Source organism: Leucoraja erinacea, chromosome 5 (assembly GCF_028641065.1).
Source record: "Leucoraja erinacea ecotype New England chromosome 5, Leri_hhj_1, whole genome shotgun sequence".
Lineage (NCBI taxonomy): Eukaryota > Metazoa > Chordata > Chondrichthyes > Rajiformes > Rajidae > Leucoraja > Leucoraja erinaceus.
The window spans coordinates 2,932,309-2,950,053 of NC_073381.1; the positions used below are offsets into that span (position 1 = coordinate 2,932,309).

The following is a 17,745-nucleotide window of genomic DNA, read 5'->3' on the forward strand; positions in this document are numbered from 1 at the left end:
TGTGTTGGTTTTAGCAGTCAAAATGCATAAACTGTATAAAATTAAAAAGAAAAAGGCCTGGATTCAGTTAATGTTGAGCCATGATAGAATGGCAGAGTACACTTGATGGGCCGAATGGCCTAATTCTGCTCCTTGAACTTATGAACATTCAGATTATGTCTTTTTAAAATCACTAAAATTGAACTCTTTCAGTACAAAAATCGACAAACTAGTCTCAAGGGAGCTGGTTTGTTACTGATAGCTTTGGTACATAATAATTTTTGTATATTTATCCATTCAAAATGTTTCCTCTGAGTAAACAATGAGGACAAACGCAATGAGTTTGTCAATGGAGAAAGATTGAAGTATCTCCGAAATTAGCAGTTATACTTTCATTCTCGTAGGAGCAAAGCACTGCAGATGCTGCTTTATACCAAAGATGGGCACAAAGTGCTGGAGTAACTCAGCGGGGCAGGCAGCAGCTCTGGAAAGGATAGGTGATGTTTCAGATCGCAACGCTTCTTCAGACCAAGGATCTTGACTCGAATTGTCACTTACCCTTTCTCTCCTGAGATGTTGCCTGACCCGCTGAGTTACTCCAGCATTTTGTGTCTGTCCTCTCATGCTCCTTCATCCCAATATATTGGGAACCATTTTCCAATGTCAGCATATGAGGACCTTGACATCTCAACTGTACCAGACCCTGGTCCCCACTCCCATCGAGGGAAATGGGCAGCCCTGCTTGGTGGGAAGGGAAGCGAAGAGGGTCAAGCTCACCCATTGCTCAGTGGTCCCTACTCCCAGTGAGGAACCAACTCCACTCCATCTCTTCCAGTAGACCTCACTCCCAAATAGTGAAAGGCATGGATTGAGTGAATTTGGAGAGGATGTTTCCACTAATGGGATAGTCTAAGTCTAGAGGTCATAGCCTCGGAATAAAAGGACATACCTTTATGCCCCTGTCCCACTTAGGAAACCTGAATGGAAACCTCTGGAGACTTTGCGCCCCACCCAAGGTTTCCGTGCGGTTTCCGAAAGTTCCCGGAAGTTCCCGGAGGTTTTTGTCAGTCTCCCTAATGGTCGAAAGTGGTTTCCGCTAATTCTATGTTCCGGTTGATTATTACAAAAAATTCGAAACCGTTTGTTGCCGTTTTAAAAATCGGTAATTTTTTAGTCGAAGCCAGTTGCGATGATAGTTGAAGGTGGTTGCCGGAGGTTGCAGGTAGTGGAAGGTAAGGCCTCCCCGGTGGAATAAAACTGGGGAAAAAAAGGTCTTACCTTCCACTCTGCATTAGTACAGGTGTCAGGGGTTATGGGGAGAAGGCAGGAGAATGGGTTAAGAGGGAAAGATGGATTAGCTATGATTGAATGAGAAAGATGGATCAGCCATGATTGAATGGCGGAGTAGACTTGATGGGCTGTCTAGAAAACTTATTCTGCTCCTAGAACTTATGAACATGAGCATTAAGGAAATTCCCATTGAGGACCAGCTTTACTCCATCTTTCCCTCTTGTATCTGAAACCAGATCTCCAAACCCAAACAGTAGCCTGGGATTTCTCCAGGTGCTCTGGTTTCCTCCCACACTAAAGACGTACAGGTTTGCAGACTAATTAGATTCAGTAAATTGTGTAGGATAGTGCTAATGTACGGAGTGATCGCTGGTCGGCGTGGGCTGAGTGGGCCCAAGGGCCTATTTCCGCGCTGTATCTCTAAACTAAACTAAGATGAAACAATCAGGTGGGTGGTAACTCCCTCTGTGGGTTCTCCATAGAGCCGGCACTCATTGATCTTTTGAAGTTTAAAACAAATATTCACAGCTTATCTGCCCTGTGGTCAACTTTACAAACGAGTGTCACTATTTTGTGGTGAACTTCCTTATCGAGAAGTGAAAACACCAGTTTGATATTTCGAAGGAGAGGGCTGAGGGAGAAACGTTTAATGTTTGAAAGTCTGAAGAAAGGTCTCGACCTGAAACGTCATCCATTCCTTCTCACCAGAGATGCTGCCTGTCCCGCTGAGTTACTCCAGCTTTTTGTGTCTGTGTCACGTTTAGCGTTTCTTATCCTTGGAGTCTGCAGTCACCTTGGACTTCCTCCTGTTGGGTCTTCTACACCTCTCGTCGATGCTGGGAATACACTCCAAGTTCCACACCTGATCACTCTTGGCCCGAGGGTAAATTGCCTTCACATAGTGGCGGACCAGCCTCAGGCGCACTGGGTCCAGTTGCTTCTTGTTACACGCCCCCGAATGGTTGTACTGCACTCTCAGGTTTTCGGACGTAAACAGCTCGGGGAAGATCCTGACCAGAAGCCGGGCGCTGAAATTCCCAACCGACTGACTGTCCTGGACTATCTCCTTTAGATCTTTGGTGGACAGTAGATGCTTGGTGGCCACGGGGAAATCGACAGTGGGGATGTTGAGTTGTTCGAGGGGGACTTTGCAGAAGTTTCGGTTGTAGCGTTCTGTCCGGTCTTGTGCTGCCTGTGGTTGTGGTTGAACGGAGTCCCCCTTGGCCTGCTCAGGCTGGGTTGCTGCAAGCATCTGCTCTTCCTTCACTCCTTCGCTGTAGGCGATGGACTTCTTCCTCTGCTGGTGGTAGACGCGCCGTTGTTCCATGTCCATGCGGCGGCAGCGTTCGTCCAACTTGGACATGAATTCGTGTTTCCAAGTCTTGTCGCACTTGGCCCTGGGGCACATCAGCTGCACGTAGTGGCGAATGAGCTTGATCCTCACGGGATCCAGTTGCTTCTTGCCCAGGGACCCACTGCAGTTGTACTGCTTCCTCAGGTTCTCCGGCGTGAAGAGCTCGGGGAAGAGCCGCACCAACAGGAGGGAGGCAAAGTTGCCGATGGACTGGCTTTTCTCGTAGATATTCTTCAACTGGTGTCTATCGAGGATATGTTGCGGGCATGGCACCTTGAAGTGCGGAGAAGGTATCTCCATCCGGTTGAAGTCCACGGGCTTCAGCCAGAACTTCTTCAACCAGGGCGTGGACCTTCCGAGGTCCTCTTGGCTGCCCACCATTGAGGCGTTGGAGGTCCCAATGCTCTCGTCCCTCTGCCTGTCCGAGTCACTGTCGTCAGAGTGGACGCACTCCAGCTCCTGGTCGAGCCGTCGCTCCACCAGCTCCGTCCATGCCTCATCGTCCCGCACCTCGGGGTAGTAGATCTCACAGTATCTCCTCACCACCTGCATCTTCTGGGGGTCCAAGGCTTGCTTGCTTGAAGAGCCGCGGCAGCTGTACTGCAACGCCAAGCGCCTGAAGTCAAAGAGCTCTGGGAAGAGGCGGTGGAGGAGCAAGGCAGCAAATTCACCGGGCGACGAGGCCCCCTCTAGGTACTCACTGATCTCCTGGTCTTCCAGCACCAAGTCCGAGTTGACGCTGCTGGGGGAGTCCAAGGACAGGGCTTCCTCTTGCGGGTTGTCCTCCACATAGCTGTTGGACTGGGCTTGCCCCATGTCATGGTCTTCCCAGTCGATGCTGACCACCTTGGAGATCTGCTGACTGCTCTCCATCTCCCTCTGTGCCCAGTAGCTGTTGAAGAAGTCGTTGAGCTGCGGGAGGCAGTCCACCCTCCACACGTCTCCATTCCCGCCCGACGGGTAACAAACCTCCACATAGTTTCGGATGAGTTGTAGGTGGAGTGTGTCCAGCTTCCTCGTGGGTGTGGTGCTGCACGCTCGGCAACCCGTGTCAGCCTGGTCTTCGGCCAAGAGCTCTGGGAAGAGCTGGAGGAGCAGGCGGCAGGAGAGGTCCCCCGGGGATGAGCTCTGCTCCAGGAGCTGCTTCAGCTCACCGTTGTTCAGCCGGTACTCGGCCGGTGGTGGGAAGTCCAGCACCGAGCTGGCTCCTGGAGCAGAGCTCGTCCCCGGGCTGACGTGCCTCTTGATGCGGTCCACCTCCAGTGACAGCAGGTCGATTTTGCTGTGGAGTTGGGTCATGGTGGCGTTCAGCGTGTTGAGGGTGAAGAACATCTTGTGGATCAGGGAGTAGAGGGTGGGCTCGGCTCCAGCGGACTGGGGCGACAGGTTGCTAGAGTAGTTCTTGTGGCCGTCGGTCAGGTGGTGTTGCTGGAGGAGGCTGTTGAAGAAGCCTCCTTCAGTGGCCGACTGCTGCTCTCCCTTTAGCAGGCTCCGTCGGTCCGAGATCTTGTGCGTGATGCTGTACAGGGGCTTCCTGAAGGAGGGTCCAGCCCGCACAGTCTCGTCGTCCTCCAGCAACGGAGCGTCGCTGGTTTCCCTCATCCTGCTTGTACCCTCCAGGAACCTCTGGGAAGAGCTGGAGCCCCTCAAACTGGCAAGCATGTCCTTGGGAAAACAAAGTGAAAAAGCTTCAATGAACCCAGAGCTACACGATCTTCACGTTGCTAAACATTTTAACTCCCCCTCCCATTCCCACATGACCTGTTTGTCCTGGGCCTCCTCCCGTTGCCACCTTCCCCTAGCTAACAATGATCTATTCTACATTTTCTTTGAGCTTCATCCCCTTTGATCTCTTGTTTTCACACCTTGCCTTCCATATTTCTTGTTTCCCTCTCCCGACTCTCAGTTTGAAGGGTCTCGACCTGAAACGTCACCCATTCCTTCTGTCCAGAGATGCTGCCTGTCCCGCTGAGATACACCAGTATTTTGTGTCTATCTTCGGTATGAATATAGATTTATTTAATTTCAAGTAATCCTTGCATTCCCTCTCTCTCCGTCCCTCCCCCACCCTGCTAGTTTTCACTGCTGTCCTGCTTAGTTTCACTGTTCCTACCCTCTCTATATCATCTTCTCCACAGCCAATAATAGAGCAGATGTAGAGAGGATGTTTCCACCATTGGGAGAGTCTAGGACCAGAGGTCATAGCCTCAGAATTAAATGGCATGCCTTTTGAAAGGAGATGAGGAAGAATTTCTTTAGTCAGAGGGTGGTGAATCTGTGGAATTCATTGTCACAGACGGCTGTGGAGGACGTCAATGGGTATTTTTAAGGCAAGGTTTGACATATTCTTCAGTAGTGTGGGTGTCAGGGGTTATGGGGAGAAGGCAGGAGAATAGGATTGAGAGGGAAAGATAGATCAGCCATGTTTGAATGGCAGAGTAGACTTGATGGGCCGAATGACCTAATATTCCTTCCAACTGTGGTGGGGGAATGAAAGCTGGATGAGAGTTGAGGGCAGGACAAATTCTGGCAAGTAATAGGAAGATACTGCATTTGTTTGTGTCAAAGAACATTAAGACTAAAAGATCTTTGTACAGTTAAAATACATTGCAATGTTCATGATCTACATCAAGTCTTAGGAGTGCTGACTGTGTGGAGTTTGCACGTTCTCCCCGTGACAATGTGTGTTTTCTCCGGGTGCTCTCACACTTCAATGACGTACAGGTTTTTGGGTTAATTTAGTTTTGGTAAAACTGTCTCCATTGTGTAGGATAGTGCTGGTGTACGGGGTGATCGCTGGTCGGTGCAGACTCGATGGCCAGAGGGCCTGTCTCCCTGCTGTATCTCTAAAAGAAACCATGGAGAGCTGACCATTTGGGTCGGGACCCTTCATCAGACTGATTGTTTAGTTTAGGTTAGTTTAGAGATACAGCGCAAATCCACACCAACCAGCGATACCCGTACACTAGCACCACCTTACACACTAGGGACAATTTACAATCTTTACCGAAGCCAATTAATCTCCAAATCTGTACGTCTTTGGAGTGTGGGAGGAAACTGGAGATCCCGGAGAAAACCCATGCGGTCACGGGGAGAACGTACAAACTCCGTACAGGCAGAACCAGTAGTCAGGATGGAACCCGGGTCTCCGATGCTGTAAGGCAGCAACTCTACCGCTGCCCACCGTGCCACCCATGTTTGTGGTGATTGTGGTGGGGCAATGAAAGCTGGAAGAGAGGTGAGGCCAGGACAAAGTCAGGCAAGTGATAGGTGGATGCTGCATTTGTTCGTGTCAAAGAGCATTAAGACTAAAAGATCTTTGTACGGTTAAGCTAGATTGTAGTGTGGATGACATTACCTCACAGTTAACTCTTCCCCATTTATGAATGATGGGGCTTTCATTGTCTATGGTCGTCTCACCAAACCCATTGTGTATCTGTTTCCGTTTCAGTGCGTTGGGTACAATGCTGTTTTCTGCAGCTGTGTCTGGGCTAAAACCACCCTCATCTTCATCATCTTCCATCTTTACTTCGGTCTTGACCACCTCAATATTGACGTCTGTTACTGCAAGAGAGAGAGAGAGACAGACAGAAAGCACCAGTCCATTATTCTGATCATTCCACTGTAAGGGCGGCACGGTGATGCAGCGGTAGAGTTGCTGCCTTACAGTATCAGAGTCGCGGGTTCGATTCTGACTACAGATACTGTCAGTACAGAGTTAGTACGCTTTTACGTACAGTACAGACGCCCAGGAGCCGTTGGAGTGGTCGCAGAGGGAGGAGCAACGTCCGAGCGGTAGGCTTAAAACCCGAGTGCGGAGCTTTGTTTTTACAGAGGCCCAGGAGCCGTTGGAGCGGTCACAGAGGGAGGAGAACCCAAATCTGTAACGTTCCAACGTTCCATTCGCATTTCAAAACAAGTGGGCTTGAGGAAGCCGATGATTGGTGTAAGCGGACTAGAGGAAGCAGCTGATTGGGAGTCAGATCCCGGCTGATTGCTTCCAGCAGTTTGTATTGTACTTTGTATTGTAGCCAGTATAAGGGGGGAGAATGAGGGCCAGGGCAGTTTACTGTTCTGGATGTCAGATGTGGGAGGTCAAGGAGTCTGATAGCCTTCCAGACCTCCACATCTGTGCCACGTGCATCGAGATGGGGCTTCTAAGGGACCGTAGTAGGAACCTGGAGCAGCAGCTCGATGACCTCTGTCTGGTCAGGGAGAGTGAGGAGGTCATAGAGAGGAGTTATAGAGAGGTGGTCACTCCAGGACCACAGGAGCCAGACAAGTGGGTCACGGTTAGGAGGGGCAAGGGGCAGAGGCAGGGACTAGAGAGTACCCCGGTGGCTGTACACCTTGGCAATAAGTACTCCTGTTGGAGTACTGTTGGGGGGGACAGCCTACCTGGGGGTAGCAACAGCGGCCGGGCCTCCAGTACAGAGATGTGTCTGAACGTGCCCGAAGATATCCTGAAATCGGAGGGAGAGGAGCCTGAGGTCGTGGTACATATAGATACCAATGACATAGGTGGAAAAAGAGAACAGGTCCTGAAAGGAGAATTTAGGGAGTTAGGAGGAGAGTTAAGGAGAAGGACCGCAAAGGTAACAATTTTAGGATTACTGCCTGTGCCACGCGACAGTGAGAGTAGGAATGGTGCGAGGTCGAGAATAAATGCGTGGCTGAAGGACTGGTGCAGAGGGCAGCGATTCAAGTTTCTGGATCATTAGGACCTATTTTGGGGAAGGTGTGACCTGTACAAAAAGGACGGGTTGCACTTGAACCCAAGGGGGACCAATATCCTGGCGGGGAGATTTGCAAAGGATACTGCAGAGACTTTAAACTAGAACAGTTGGGAGAGGGACTCAAATAGAGAAAGCTAGTAGACCGTGTGTGAGGCAGGAGGCAGAGAAGGGAAGCACTCAGACGCAACATGTAGGGGGGAAAGAAGAAAAAAATAATGAACAGAGAATAAGAGGTGGTGGGTTTCTTAAATGCATGAGCAGAGAGACAGAGGGGTGTAAAATGAGAGTAGAAGCAATAGGTAGCAAGGTGAAAAGTAAAAGTGGCAGGCAGACAAATCCAGGGCAAAAATCAAAAAGGGCCACTTTTCAACATAATTGTATAAGGGGTAAGAGTGTTGTAAAAACAAGCCTGAAGGCTTTGTGTCTCAATGCAAGGAGCATTCGTAATAAAGTGGATGAGTTGAATGTGCAGAAAGCTATTAATGACTATGATATAGTTGGGATCACGCAGACATGGCTCCAGGGTGACCAAGGCTGGGAGCTGAACATCTAGGGATATTCAATATTCAGGAGGGATAGACAGAAAGGAAAAGGAGGTGGGATAGCGTTGCTGGTTAGAGAGGAGATTAACGCAATAGAAAGGAAGGACATTGGCTTGGAGAACGTGGAATCGATATGGGTAGAGCTGCGAAACACTAAGGGCAGAAAACGCTAGTGGGAGTTGTGTACAGACCACAAACAGGAAATTAGAAATGCGTGCAACAAAGGTAAAAACAGTTATAATGGGTGACTTCAATCTACATATAGATTGGGTGAATCAAATTGGCAGGAGTGCTGAGGAAGAGGATTTCTTGGAATGTATGCGGGATAGTTATCTAAATCAACATGTAGAGGAACCAACGAGAGAGCAGGCTATTATAGACTGGGTATTGAGTAATGAGGAAGGGTTAGTTAGTAGTCTTGTTGTGCGTGGCCCCTTGGGCAAGAGTGACCATAATATGGTTGAGTTCTTCATTAGGATGGAGAGTGACATTGTCAATTCAGAAACAAGGGTCCTGAACTTAAAGAAAGGGAACTTTGAAGGTATGAGACGTGAATTGGCCAGGATAGACTGGCAATTGATTCTTTAAGGGTTGACGGTGAATATGCAATGGAAGGCATTTAAAGAATGCATGGATGACCTACAACAATTGTTCATCCCAGTTTGGCAAAAGAATAAATCAGGGAAGGTAGTGCATCCGTGGATAACAAGGGAAATCAGGGATAGTATCAAAACAAAAGATGAAGCGTACAAATTAGCCAGAAAAAGCAGCCTACCAGAGGACTGGGAGAAATTCAGAGTCCAGCAGCGGAGGACAAAGGGCTTAATTAGGAAAGGGAAAATAGATTATGAAAGAAAACTGACAGGGAACATAAAAACTGACTGCAAAAGTTTTTATAGATATGTGAAGAGAAAAAGATTAGTTAAAACAAATGTAGGTCCCTTGCAGTCAGAAACGGGTGAATTGATCATGGGGAACAAGGACATAGCAGACCAATTGAATAACTACTTTGGTTCTGTCTTCAATAAGGAAGACATAAATAATCTGCCGGAAATAGCAGGGGACCGCGGGTCAAATGAGATGGAGGAACTGAGTGAAATCCAGGTTAGCCGGGAAGTGGTGTTAGGTAAATTGAATGAATTAAAGGCCGATAAATCCCCAGGGCCAGATAGGCTGCATCCAAGAGTACTTAAGGAAGTAGCCCCAGAAATAGTGGATGCATTAGTGATAATTTTTCAAAACTCTTTAAATTCTGGGCGTAGTTCCTGAGGATTGGAGGGTAGCTAATGTAACCCCAATTTTTAAAAAGGGAGGGAGAGAGAAAACAGGGAATTTCAGACCAGTTAGTCTAACATCGGTAGTGGGGAAACTGCTAGAGTCAGTTATTAAAGATGGGATAGCAGCACATTTGGAAAGTGGTGAATTCATTTTACAAAGTCAGCATGGATTTACGAAAGGTAAATCATGTCTGACAAATCTTATAGAATTTTTCGAGGATGTAACTAGTCCAGTGGATAAGGGAGAACCAGTGGATGTGCTATATCTGGACTTTCAGAAGGCTTTCGACAAGGTCCCACATAAGAGATTAGTGTACAAACTTAAAGCACACGGTATTGGAGGTTCAGTATTGATGTGGATAGAGAACTGGCTGGCAGACAGGAAGCAAAGAGTTGGAGTAAACGGGTCCTTTTCACAATGGCAGGCAGTGACTAGTGGGGTACCGCAAGGCTCAGTGCTGGGACCCCAGCTATTTACAATATATATTAATGATTTGGACGAAGGAATTGAATGCAACATCTCCAAGTTTGCGGATGACACGAAGCTGGGGGGCAGTGTTAGCTGTGAGGAGGATGCAAGGAGGCTACAAGGCTGCAAGGTGACTTGGATAGGCTGGGTGAGTGGGTAAATGCATGGCAGATGCAGTATAATGTGGATAAATGTGAGGTTATCCACTTTGGTGGCAAAAACAGGAAAGTAGACTATTATCTGAATGGTGGCCGGTTGGGAAAAGGGGAGATGCAACGAGACCTGGGTGTCATGGTACACCAGTCATCGAAAGTAGGCATGCAGGTGCAGCAGGCAGTGAAGAAAGCGAATGGTATGTTAGCATTCATAGCATAGCAAAAGGATTTGAGTATAGGAGCAGGGAAGTTCTTGGTGTACAGGGTCTTGGTGAGACCACACCTGGAGTATTGGGTACAGTTTTGGTCTCCAAATCTGAGGAAAGACATTCTTGCCAAGGTTCACCAGACTGATTCCTGGGATGTCAGGACTTTCATATGAAGAAAGACTGGATGGACTCGGCTTGTACTCGCTAGAATTTAGAAGATTGAGGGGGGATCTTATAGAAACTTACAAAATTCTTAAGGGGTTGGACAGGCTAGATGCAGGAAGGTTGTTCCCGATGTTGGGGAAGTCCAGAACAAGGGGTCACAGTTTAAGGATAAGAGGGAAATCTTTTAGGACCGAGATGAGAAAAACATTTTTCACACAGAGAGTGGTGAATCTCTGGAATTCTCTGCCACAGAAGGTAGTTGAGGCCAGTTCATTGGCTATATAATAATAATAATAATAATAATAATAATAATAATAATAATCTTATTTATATAGCACATTTTCAGTCAACTTGCATTGACCCCAAAGTGCTTTAAGAGGGAGTTAGATGTGGCCCTTGTGGCTAAAGGGATCAGGGGGTATGGAGAGAAGGCAGATACAGGATACTGAGTTGGATGATCAGCCATGACAATATTAAATGGCAGTGCAGGCTCGAAGGGCCAAATGGCCTACTCCTGCACCTATTCTCTATGTTTCCCGTGACAGGCGTGGGTTTTCTCCAAGCTCTTCGGTTTCCTCCCACACTCCAAATATGTAGAGATGTGTAGCTTTATTGGCTTGGTATGAATGTAAATTATCCCTAGTGTGGGTAGGATAGTTTTATCGTGCGCGGATTGTTGGTTGGCGCGGACCCGATGGGCCGAAGAGCCTGTTTCTTCGCTGTATCTCTAAACTAAACTATAACATGCATTTCTCAGATATCCATTATTGAATTCAGATTTCACTTCAATCTGATGCCTCAAAGGAAGGCTACAGTGGAGGCTTTGGAAGTTGAGTTTAGTGTCACGTGTACCGAGGTACAGTGAAAAGCTTTTTAGTTGTGTACCATCCAGTCAGGAGAAAGACTATACATGATTACAATCGATCCATTTACAGTGTAGTCACACAGCGTGGAAACAGACCCTTCACCCAAATTGCCCACACAGACCAACATGCCTCAGGTACTGTCTGTATGGCGTTTGTACATTCTCCAAGTGACCTGTGTGGATTTTCTCCGGGAGCTCCGGTTTCCTCCCACACTTCGAAGATGTTTGTAGTTAACTACAGGTTTGTAGGTTAATTGTTGACAGTAAAGATTGTAAATTGTCCCTACCTCTCAGGTTCCTATCACGAGCTGCCAGAGGAGGTAGTTGAGACGGGGACTATCACAATGTTTAAGAAACAATTAGACAGATGCGTGGATAGGACAGGTTTGGAGGGATAAGGGCCCAACGCAGGCAGAAGGGACTTGTGTGGATGGGACATGTTGGTCGGTGTGGGAAAGTTGGGCTGAAGGGCCTGTTTACACGACGTATGACTATGCAAAATAAGGCTTTTCACTTTACCTCATGACACTTGACAATAATAAACCTAAAGCTAGTACAAAGAAAGACTAATGAAACTGCATGTTACTTTGAGCTCTTACAAATAAATGGGAGTCTGAAAATAAAGCCATTCATGTCTCTGCCTCATTATCCATGCCCACACATTACCGAGTCTCTCTCAATGAGAATGTCCGAAAATCTCTAATTTCTCTCTGCCCTTGCTTGGCACGAGTCCCATTACATCAAAAACTCCTTTCCATTGACTCCATCTGCACCTCACGCTGCCTCGGCAAGGCCAGCAGCATAATCAAGGACGACTCCCTCTTCTCTCCTCTCCCATCGGGCAAAAGGTGTAGAAGTGTGAAAACACACACCTCCAGATTCAGGGACAGTTTCTTCCCAGCTGCTATCAGACAACAGAACCATCCTATCAACAACTAGTGAGCACTCCTGAGCTACCATGTACTCCATTGAAGACCCTCAGACTATCTTTGATTGGATTTTACTGGCTTAACCTTGCACTAAATATTATTCATTCTATTCCATATAACATAATAACCATATAACAATTACAGCACGGAAACAGGCCATCTCGGCCCTACAAGTCCGTGCCGAGCAACTTTTTTCCGTTAGTCCCACATGCCTGCACTCATACCATAACCCTCCATTCCCTTCTCATCCATATGCCTATCCAATTCATTTTTAAATGATACCAACGAACCTGCCTCCACCACTTCCACTGGAAGCTCATTCCACACCGCTACCACTCTCTGAGTAAAGAAGTTCCCCCTCATGTTATCCCTAAACTTCTGTCCCTTAATTCTGAAGTCATGTCCTCTTGTTTGAATCTTCCCTATTCTCAAAGGGAAAAGCTGATCCACATCAATTCTGTCTATCCCTCTCATCATTTTAAAGACCTCTATCAAGTCCCCCCTTAACCTTCTGCGCTCCAGAGAATAAAGACCTAACTTATTCAACCTTTCTCTGTAACTTAGTTGTTGAAACCCAGGTAACATTCTAGTAAATCTCCTCTGTACTCTCTCTATTTTGTTGACATCCTTCCTATAATTGGGCGACCAAAATTGTACACCATACTCCAGATTTGGTCTCACCAATGCCTTGTACAATTTTAACATTACATCCCAGCTTCTATACTCAATGCTCTGATTTATAAAGGCTAGCATACCAAAAGCTTTCTTTACCACCCTATCTATATGAGATTCCACCTTCAAGGAACTATGCACGGTTATTCCCAGATCCCTCTGTTCAACTGTATTCTTCAATTCCCTACCATTTACCATGTACGTCCTATTTTGATTTGATTTGTCCTGCCAAGGTGTAGCACCTCACATTTATCAGCATTAAACTCCATCTGCCATCTTTCAGCCATTTTTCCAAATGGCCTAAATCACTCTGTAGACTTTGGAAATCCTCTTCATTATCCACAACACCCCCTATCTTGGTATCATCTGCATACTTACTAATCCAATTTACCACACCTTCATCCAGATCATTGATGTACATGACAAACAACAAAGGACCCAACACAGATCCCTGAGGCACCCCACTAGTCACCTGCCTCCAACCCGATAAACAGCCATCCACCATTACCCTCTGGCTTCTCCCATTCAGCCACTGTTGAATCCATCTTGCTACTCCTGCATTTATACCCAACAGTTGAACCTTCTTAACCAACCTTCCATGAGGAACCTTGTCAAAGGCCTTAGTAAAGTCCATATAGACAACATCCACTGCTTTACCCTCGTCAATTTCCCTAGTAACCTCTTCAAAAAATTCAAGAAGATTAGTCAAACATGACCTTCCAGGCACAAATCCATGCTGACTGTTCCTAATCAGACCCTGTTTATTCAGATGCTTATATATATTATCTCTAAGTATCTTTTCCATTAATTTGCCCACCACTGAAGTCAAACTAACAGGCCTATAATTGCTAGGTTTACTCTTAGAACCCTTTTTAAACAATGGAACAACATGCGCAGTACGCCAATCCTCGGGGACTATTCCCGTTTCTAATGACATTTGAAATATTTCTGTCATAGCCCCGGCTATTTCTACACTAACTTCCCTCAATGTCCTAGGGAATATCCTGTCAGGACCTGGAGACTTATCCACTTTTATATATTTCAAAAGTGTCAGTACTTCTTTTACTTTGAAACTCATAGTATCCATAGCTACTCTACTAGTTTCCCTTACCTCACATAATTCAATATCCTTCTCCTTGGTGAATACCGAAGAAAAGAAATTGTTCAATATCTCCCCCATCTCTTTTGGCTCTGCAGATAGCTATCCACTCTGTCTCTCCAATGGACCAATTTTTATCCCTCGTTATCCTTTTGCTATTAATATAGCTGTAGAAACCCTTTTTAATATAGCTGTAGAAACCCTTTGGATTTACTTTCACCTTACTTGCCAAAGCAACCTCATGTCTTCTTTTAGCTTTTCCAATTTCTTTCTTAAGATTCTTTTTACATTCCTTATACTCCTCAAGCACCTCATTTACTTCATGCTGCCTATAATTATTGTAGATCTCCCTCTTTTTCCGAACAAAATGTCCAATTTCCCTTGAAAACCAGGGCTCTTTCCAATTTTTACTTTCCTTTCAATCGAACAGGAACATAAAGATTCTGTACTCTTAAAATTTCCCCTTTAAATGTCCTCCATTTCTCTTCTACATCCTTCCCATAAAACAAAATGTCCCAGTTCACTCCTTTTAAATCATTTCGCATCTCATCAAAGTTAGCCTTTCTCCAATCAAAAATCTCATTCCCTTCATCATGTATCTGTACATTATGGATGGTTTAATTGTAATCATCGATAGTCTTTCCGCTGACTGGTTAGCAGGCAACAAAAGCTTTTCACTGTACCTCGGTACATGTGACAATAAACTAAACTCATTATTCTCCTCATCAAAAAACAAAGTGTGTAAAGGGATTTACCAGTGTCTCCATTTTCCAATTCTTCATCCTTCCTGAATGAAGGGTTTAGACCTCTGAACGATGTTCTGAATTCACTGTCATCGTCCTTTTCTGTGCTGTTCATTGTAAACCTGTAATAAAGAATTCCACAGATAAACGACAACTCCATTCAGTTCAGTTTATTGTCAGGTGTACCGAGGTACAGTGAAAAGCTTTTGTTGCGTGCTAACCAGCCAACGGAATGACAATACATGATACAATCGAGCTGTCTTCATTGCCATATCAAACGTGCTTGAAAAAGCTCAATCAAACTCTTCAGATTAAATATCAACATAGTCGTGGCACAGCTTGAGAGTTGCTGCCTTACAGCGCCAGGGACCCTGGTTCCATCTTGACTGTCTGTACAGAGTTTGCACATTCTCCCCGTGACCACGTGGGTTTTCTCCGAGTGCTCTGGTTTCGTTCCACACTCCAAAGACATGCGGGTTTGTAGATTAATTGGCTTTGGTAAAGATTGTAAATTGTTCCTAGTGTGTAGGATAGTGTTAGTGTGCGGGGATCGCTATTTTGCGCGGATTCGGTGGGCCACAGGGCCTGTTTCTGCACTGTATCTCTAAACTATACTAAACAGCCCTAAATTTTCCACATGGAAACTCTTCAGAAATTGGTTTCCAGAGGATAACTCACTCCTTGAGTAACTTAGCCAAGAGAGTTAACTGACTCTTGGTCAACCTTTAATCTAAATGAATTACGAATGTCTGAGAAAAAAACCAAAACGTCAATGGGCATGAAACTACTGCTCACTAATCACTGCTTTGCGGGGAACAGATCTGTCCAAGACCACAACCAGATTAGGTTACACAAAAAACTGCAGAGAGTTGTGGCAGCAGCATCTATGGAGCGAGTGCATAGGCAACGTTTCAGGGCCCCTTCTTCAGACTGCCCCCCCCCCCCCCCCCCCCCCCCCCATCGACTCCATCTACACTTCACGCTGCCTTGGGAGAGCAGACAACATCATCAAAGACTTGTCCCACTACGGTTATTTCTTCTTCTCCCCGCTCCCGTCCGGCAGAAGGTACAGAAGCTTGAAAGTGCCCACCACCAGACAGGAAAAGTTTCTTCCCCCCTGTTATCAGGCTTCTGAACGGTCCCTCCATAAGCTAGGGTACTGTCAGATCTACCCCATTGGAGACATTGGACTTTGTCTATGGAACTGATGCGCTACAATGCTGAGAACTATATTCTGCACTCTGTATCTTCGCCTTTGTAACCATTCGTACCTTTAGAATGGAGATGAGAAGGAATTTATTTTGTCAGGGGGTGGTGAATCTATGGAATTCGTTGCCACAGACGACTGTGGAGGCCAATTCAATGGATAGTTTTAAAACAGAGATTGATAGATTCTTGATTAGTGCGGGTGTCAGGGGTTATGGGGAGAAGGCAGGAAAATGGGGTTGAGTGGGAAAGATAAATCAGCCATGATTGAATGGTGGAGTAGACGCGATGGGCCAAATGGCCTAATTCTGCTCCTATCACATGACCTTATGAACTTATTTGATCTACCTATTGTACTTGAGTTTGGCTTGATTGTATTTATGTATGGTTTTATCTGATCTGAGTGAATAGAATGCAAAACACACCCTGTACAATGGTCATGTAACAGTAATAAATCTAAACCTGCTCTCAGTGTATCTCAAGATTTCGGGCGACTGTAAATAACATCAAAACTGTTGCCCGAGCTGTCTAAAGATGTCAGCACAGTGGTCAAGCGATCACACTAAATGCATTCCTTGAAAATGATTTCCAATGAAATCTGAAACAATTCTGCTGTTGTTTCTTGGTCTCAGGCAGAAGTGGCAGAGATAAATAAATAAATAAATAAATAAAGATAGATAGATAAATAAACTAAAGATAAATAAATAAATCGCTTAATCAATCAATCAATAAATGGATGGATACACAAATTAGTTATTTTGTTCTTTTAAAACTTTTTTCTTTTGAGAGAACAACTTTATTTCCTCTACTCAATCAACATAAGTTGCTGCCTGTGTTTGTGTGTGTTTGTGCGTATCTGTGTATTCCTGTGTGTGAGTGTGTGTGTGTCTATGTGTGTGTGTGTGTGAGAGAGTGTGTGTGTGTGTGAGAGTGTGTGTGTCCTTTCATGTGACGCTGCCTGTGAGTGATCACGATTCGTGCTGCGGGCTAAATGCAGAGCTGGGGGCGGGCTGGTTCTGTGACCGCCCCGACTGGCAGCGGGAGGGGAGGGGGAGAGAAAGAGAGGAGAGGAGAAATAGAGGAGATTTCTGACTGCGCGGGGGAGGGGGAATAGAAGGAGAATGAGAGACAAGGGGAGAATACGAGTAAGAGAGAGGGGTAGAGGGGGAGTGAGAGGGTGAGGGGGAGTGAGCCGACTGCACTGTGATTACAAACTGATGGCAGGAGCGGGTGAAATGCGAAGGGAAGCCGATGCCCTGACACGTAGTGAGTGCGTGGCGCCATGAGGCTGCGGGACGTGTCGTTGGTCGCACACAATCCTCTGTCTCTGGCCCCTGAAAGGTGCATCGGAGCGGGGCCGCCACTTACCTGCTGCACACCTGCCCCACAGTGGGTGGGTGAGGACGGACGGGCGGGCGTGAGCTCCCTGTAGCGCAGCGATCACTGTCTCTGTGTTTGTCTCTCTCTGCGTGGGTTTTTTCCTCCGTGGTGTCCGCTCCGTGACGTGACTTTGTGTCATTTCCGCAGCCTTGGGAGGGAGGGAAGGAAGGAGAGGGAGAAAGAAAGAGACGGAGGGAGGGGAAGAGAGAGAGGGAAGTGGAGAGTCAAGAGTGTTTTATTGTCATGTGTCCCAGATAGAACAATGAAGTTATTACTTGCTGCAGCACAACATAATATGTAAACATAGTACACTGTAAACAATATAATAAACGAGAAAATAAAAGTTCAGTGTGTATATACATACTCACAAATACACACACACACACACATATATATATATACACATACTCAAAACACAAACAATGGTAGTGCAATAATAATAATCTATTGTAGTTCAGAGTTTATTTGCGGTTGTAGTGTTTCATAGCCTCATGGCTGTGAGGACGAAGCTGGTCCTGCAACTGGACGTTAGAGTTTTCAGACTCCTGTACCTTCCCGATGGCAGGGGTGAAATGATAGTGTGGCCAGTGTGATTTGGGTCTCTGATGATGCTGGCTGCCTTTTTGAGGCAGCGACTCTGATAAATCCCTTCGATGGTGGAGAGGTCAGAGCTGA

The 17,745-nt window shown here is 46.2% G+C and overlaps 1 protein-coding gene across 1 annotated transcript; it reads right to left on the reverse strand.

Moving 5' to 3' along the window:
- Positions 1-1,893: 1,893 nt before the first annotated feature.
- Positions 1,894-17,207, reverse strand: LOC129696900 (BEN domain-containing protein 3-like). Its single transcript, XM_055634989.1, has 4 exons — positions 17,059-17,207; positions 14,497-14,606; positions 5,982-6,187; positions 1,894-4,288 (listed from the first exon to the last, which is right to left on the reverse strand). Exons 2-4 carry the CDS (start codon positions 14,597-14,599, stop codon positions 2,030-2,032), a joined length of 2,568 nt encoding a protein of 855 aa, XP_055490964.1. The 5' UTR covers positions 14,600-14,606; positions 17,059-17,207; the 3' UTR covers positions 1,894-2,029.
- Between the last annotated feature and the right edge of the window lie 538 nt (positions 17,208-17,745).

Bases quoted from the DNA above. Each gene is read 5' to 3' on its own strand.
- LOC129696900 (XM_055634989.1), bottom strand. From the start codon at position 14,599: ATGAACAGCACAGAAAAGGACGATGACAGTGAATTCAGAACATCGTTC. The intron at 6,188-14,496 runs GTAAATCCCTTT...TCTCTCTTGCAG, and splicing joins ATTGGAAAATGGAGACACTG to TAACAGACGTCAATATTGAG. The intron at 4,289-5,981 runs GTAATGTCATCC...TGTTTTCCCAAG, and splicing joins GGGGAAGAGTTAACTGTGAG to GACATGCTTGCCAGTTTGAG.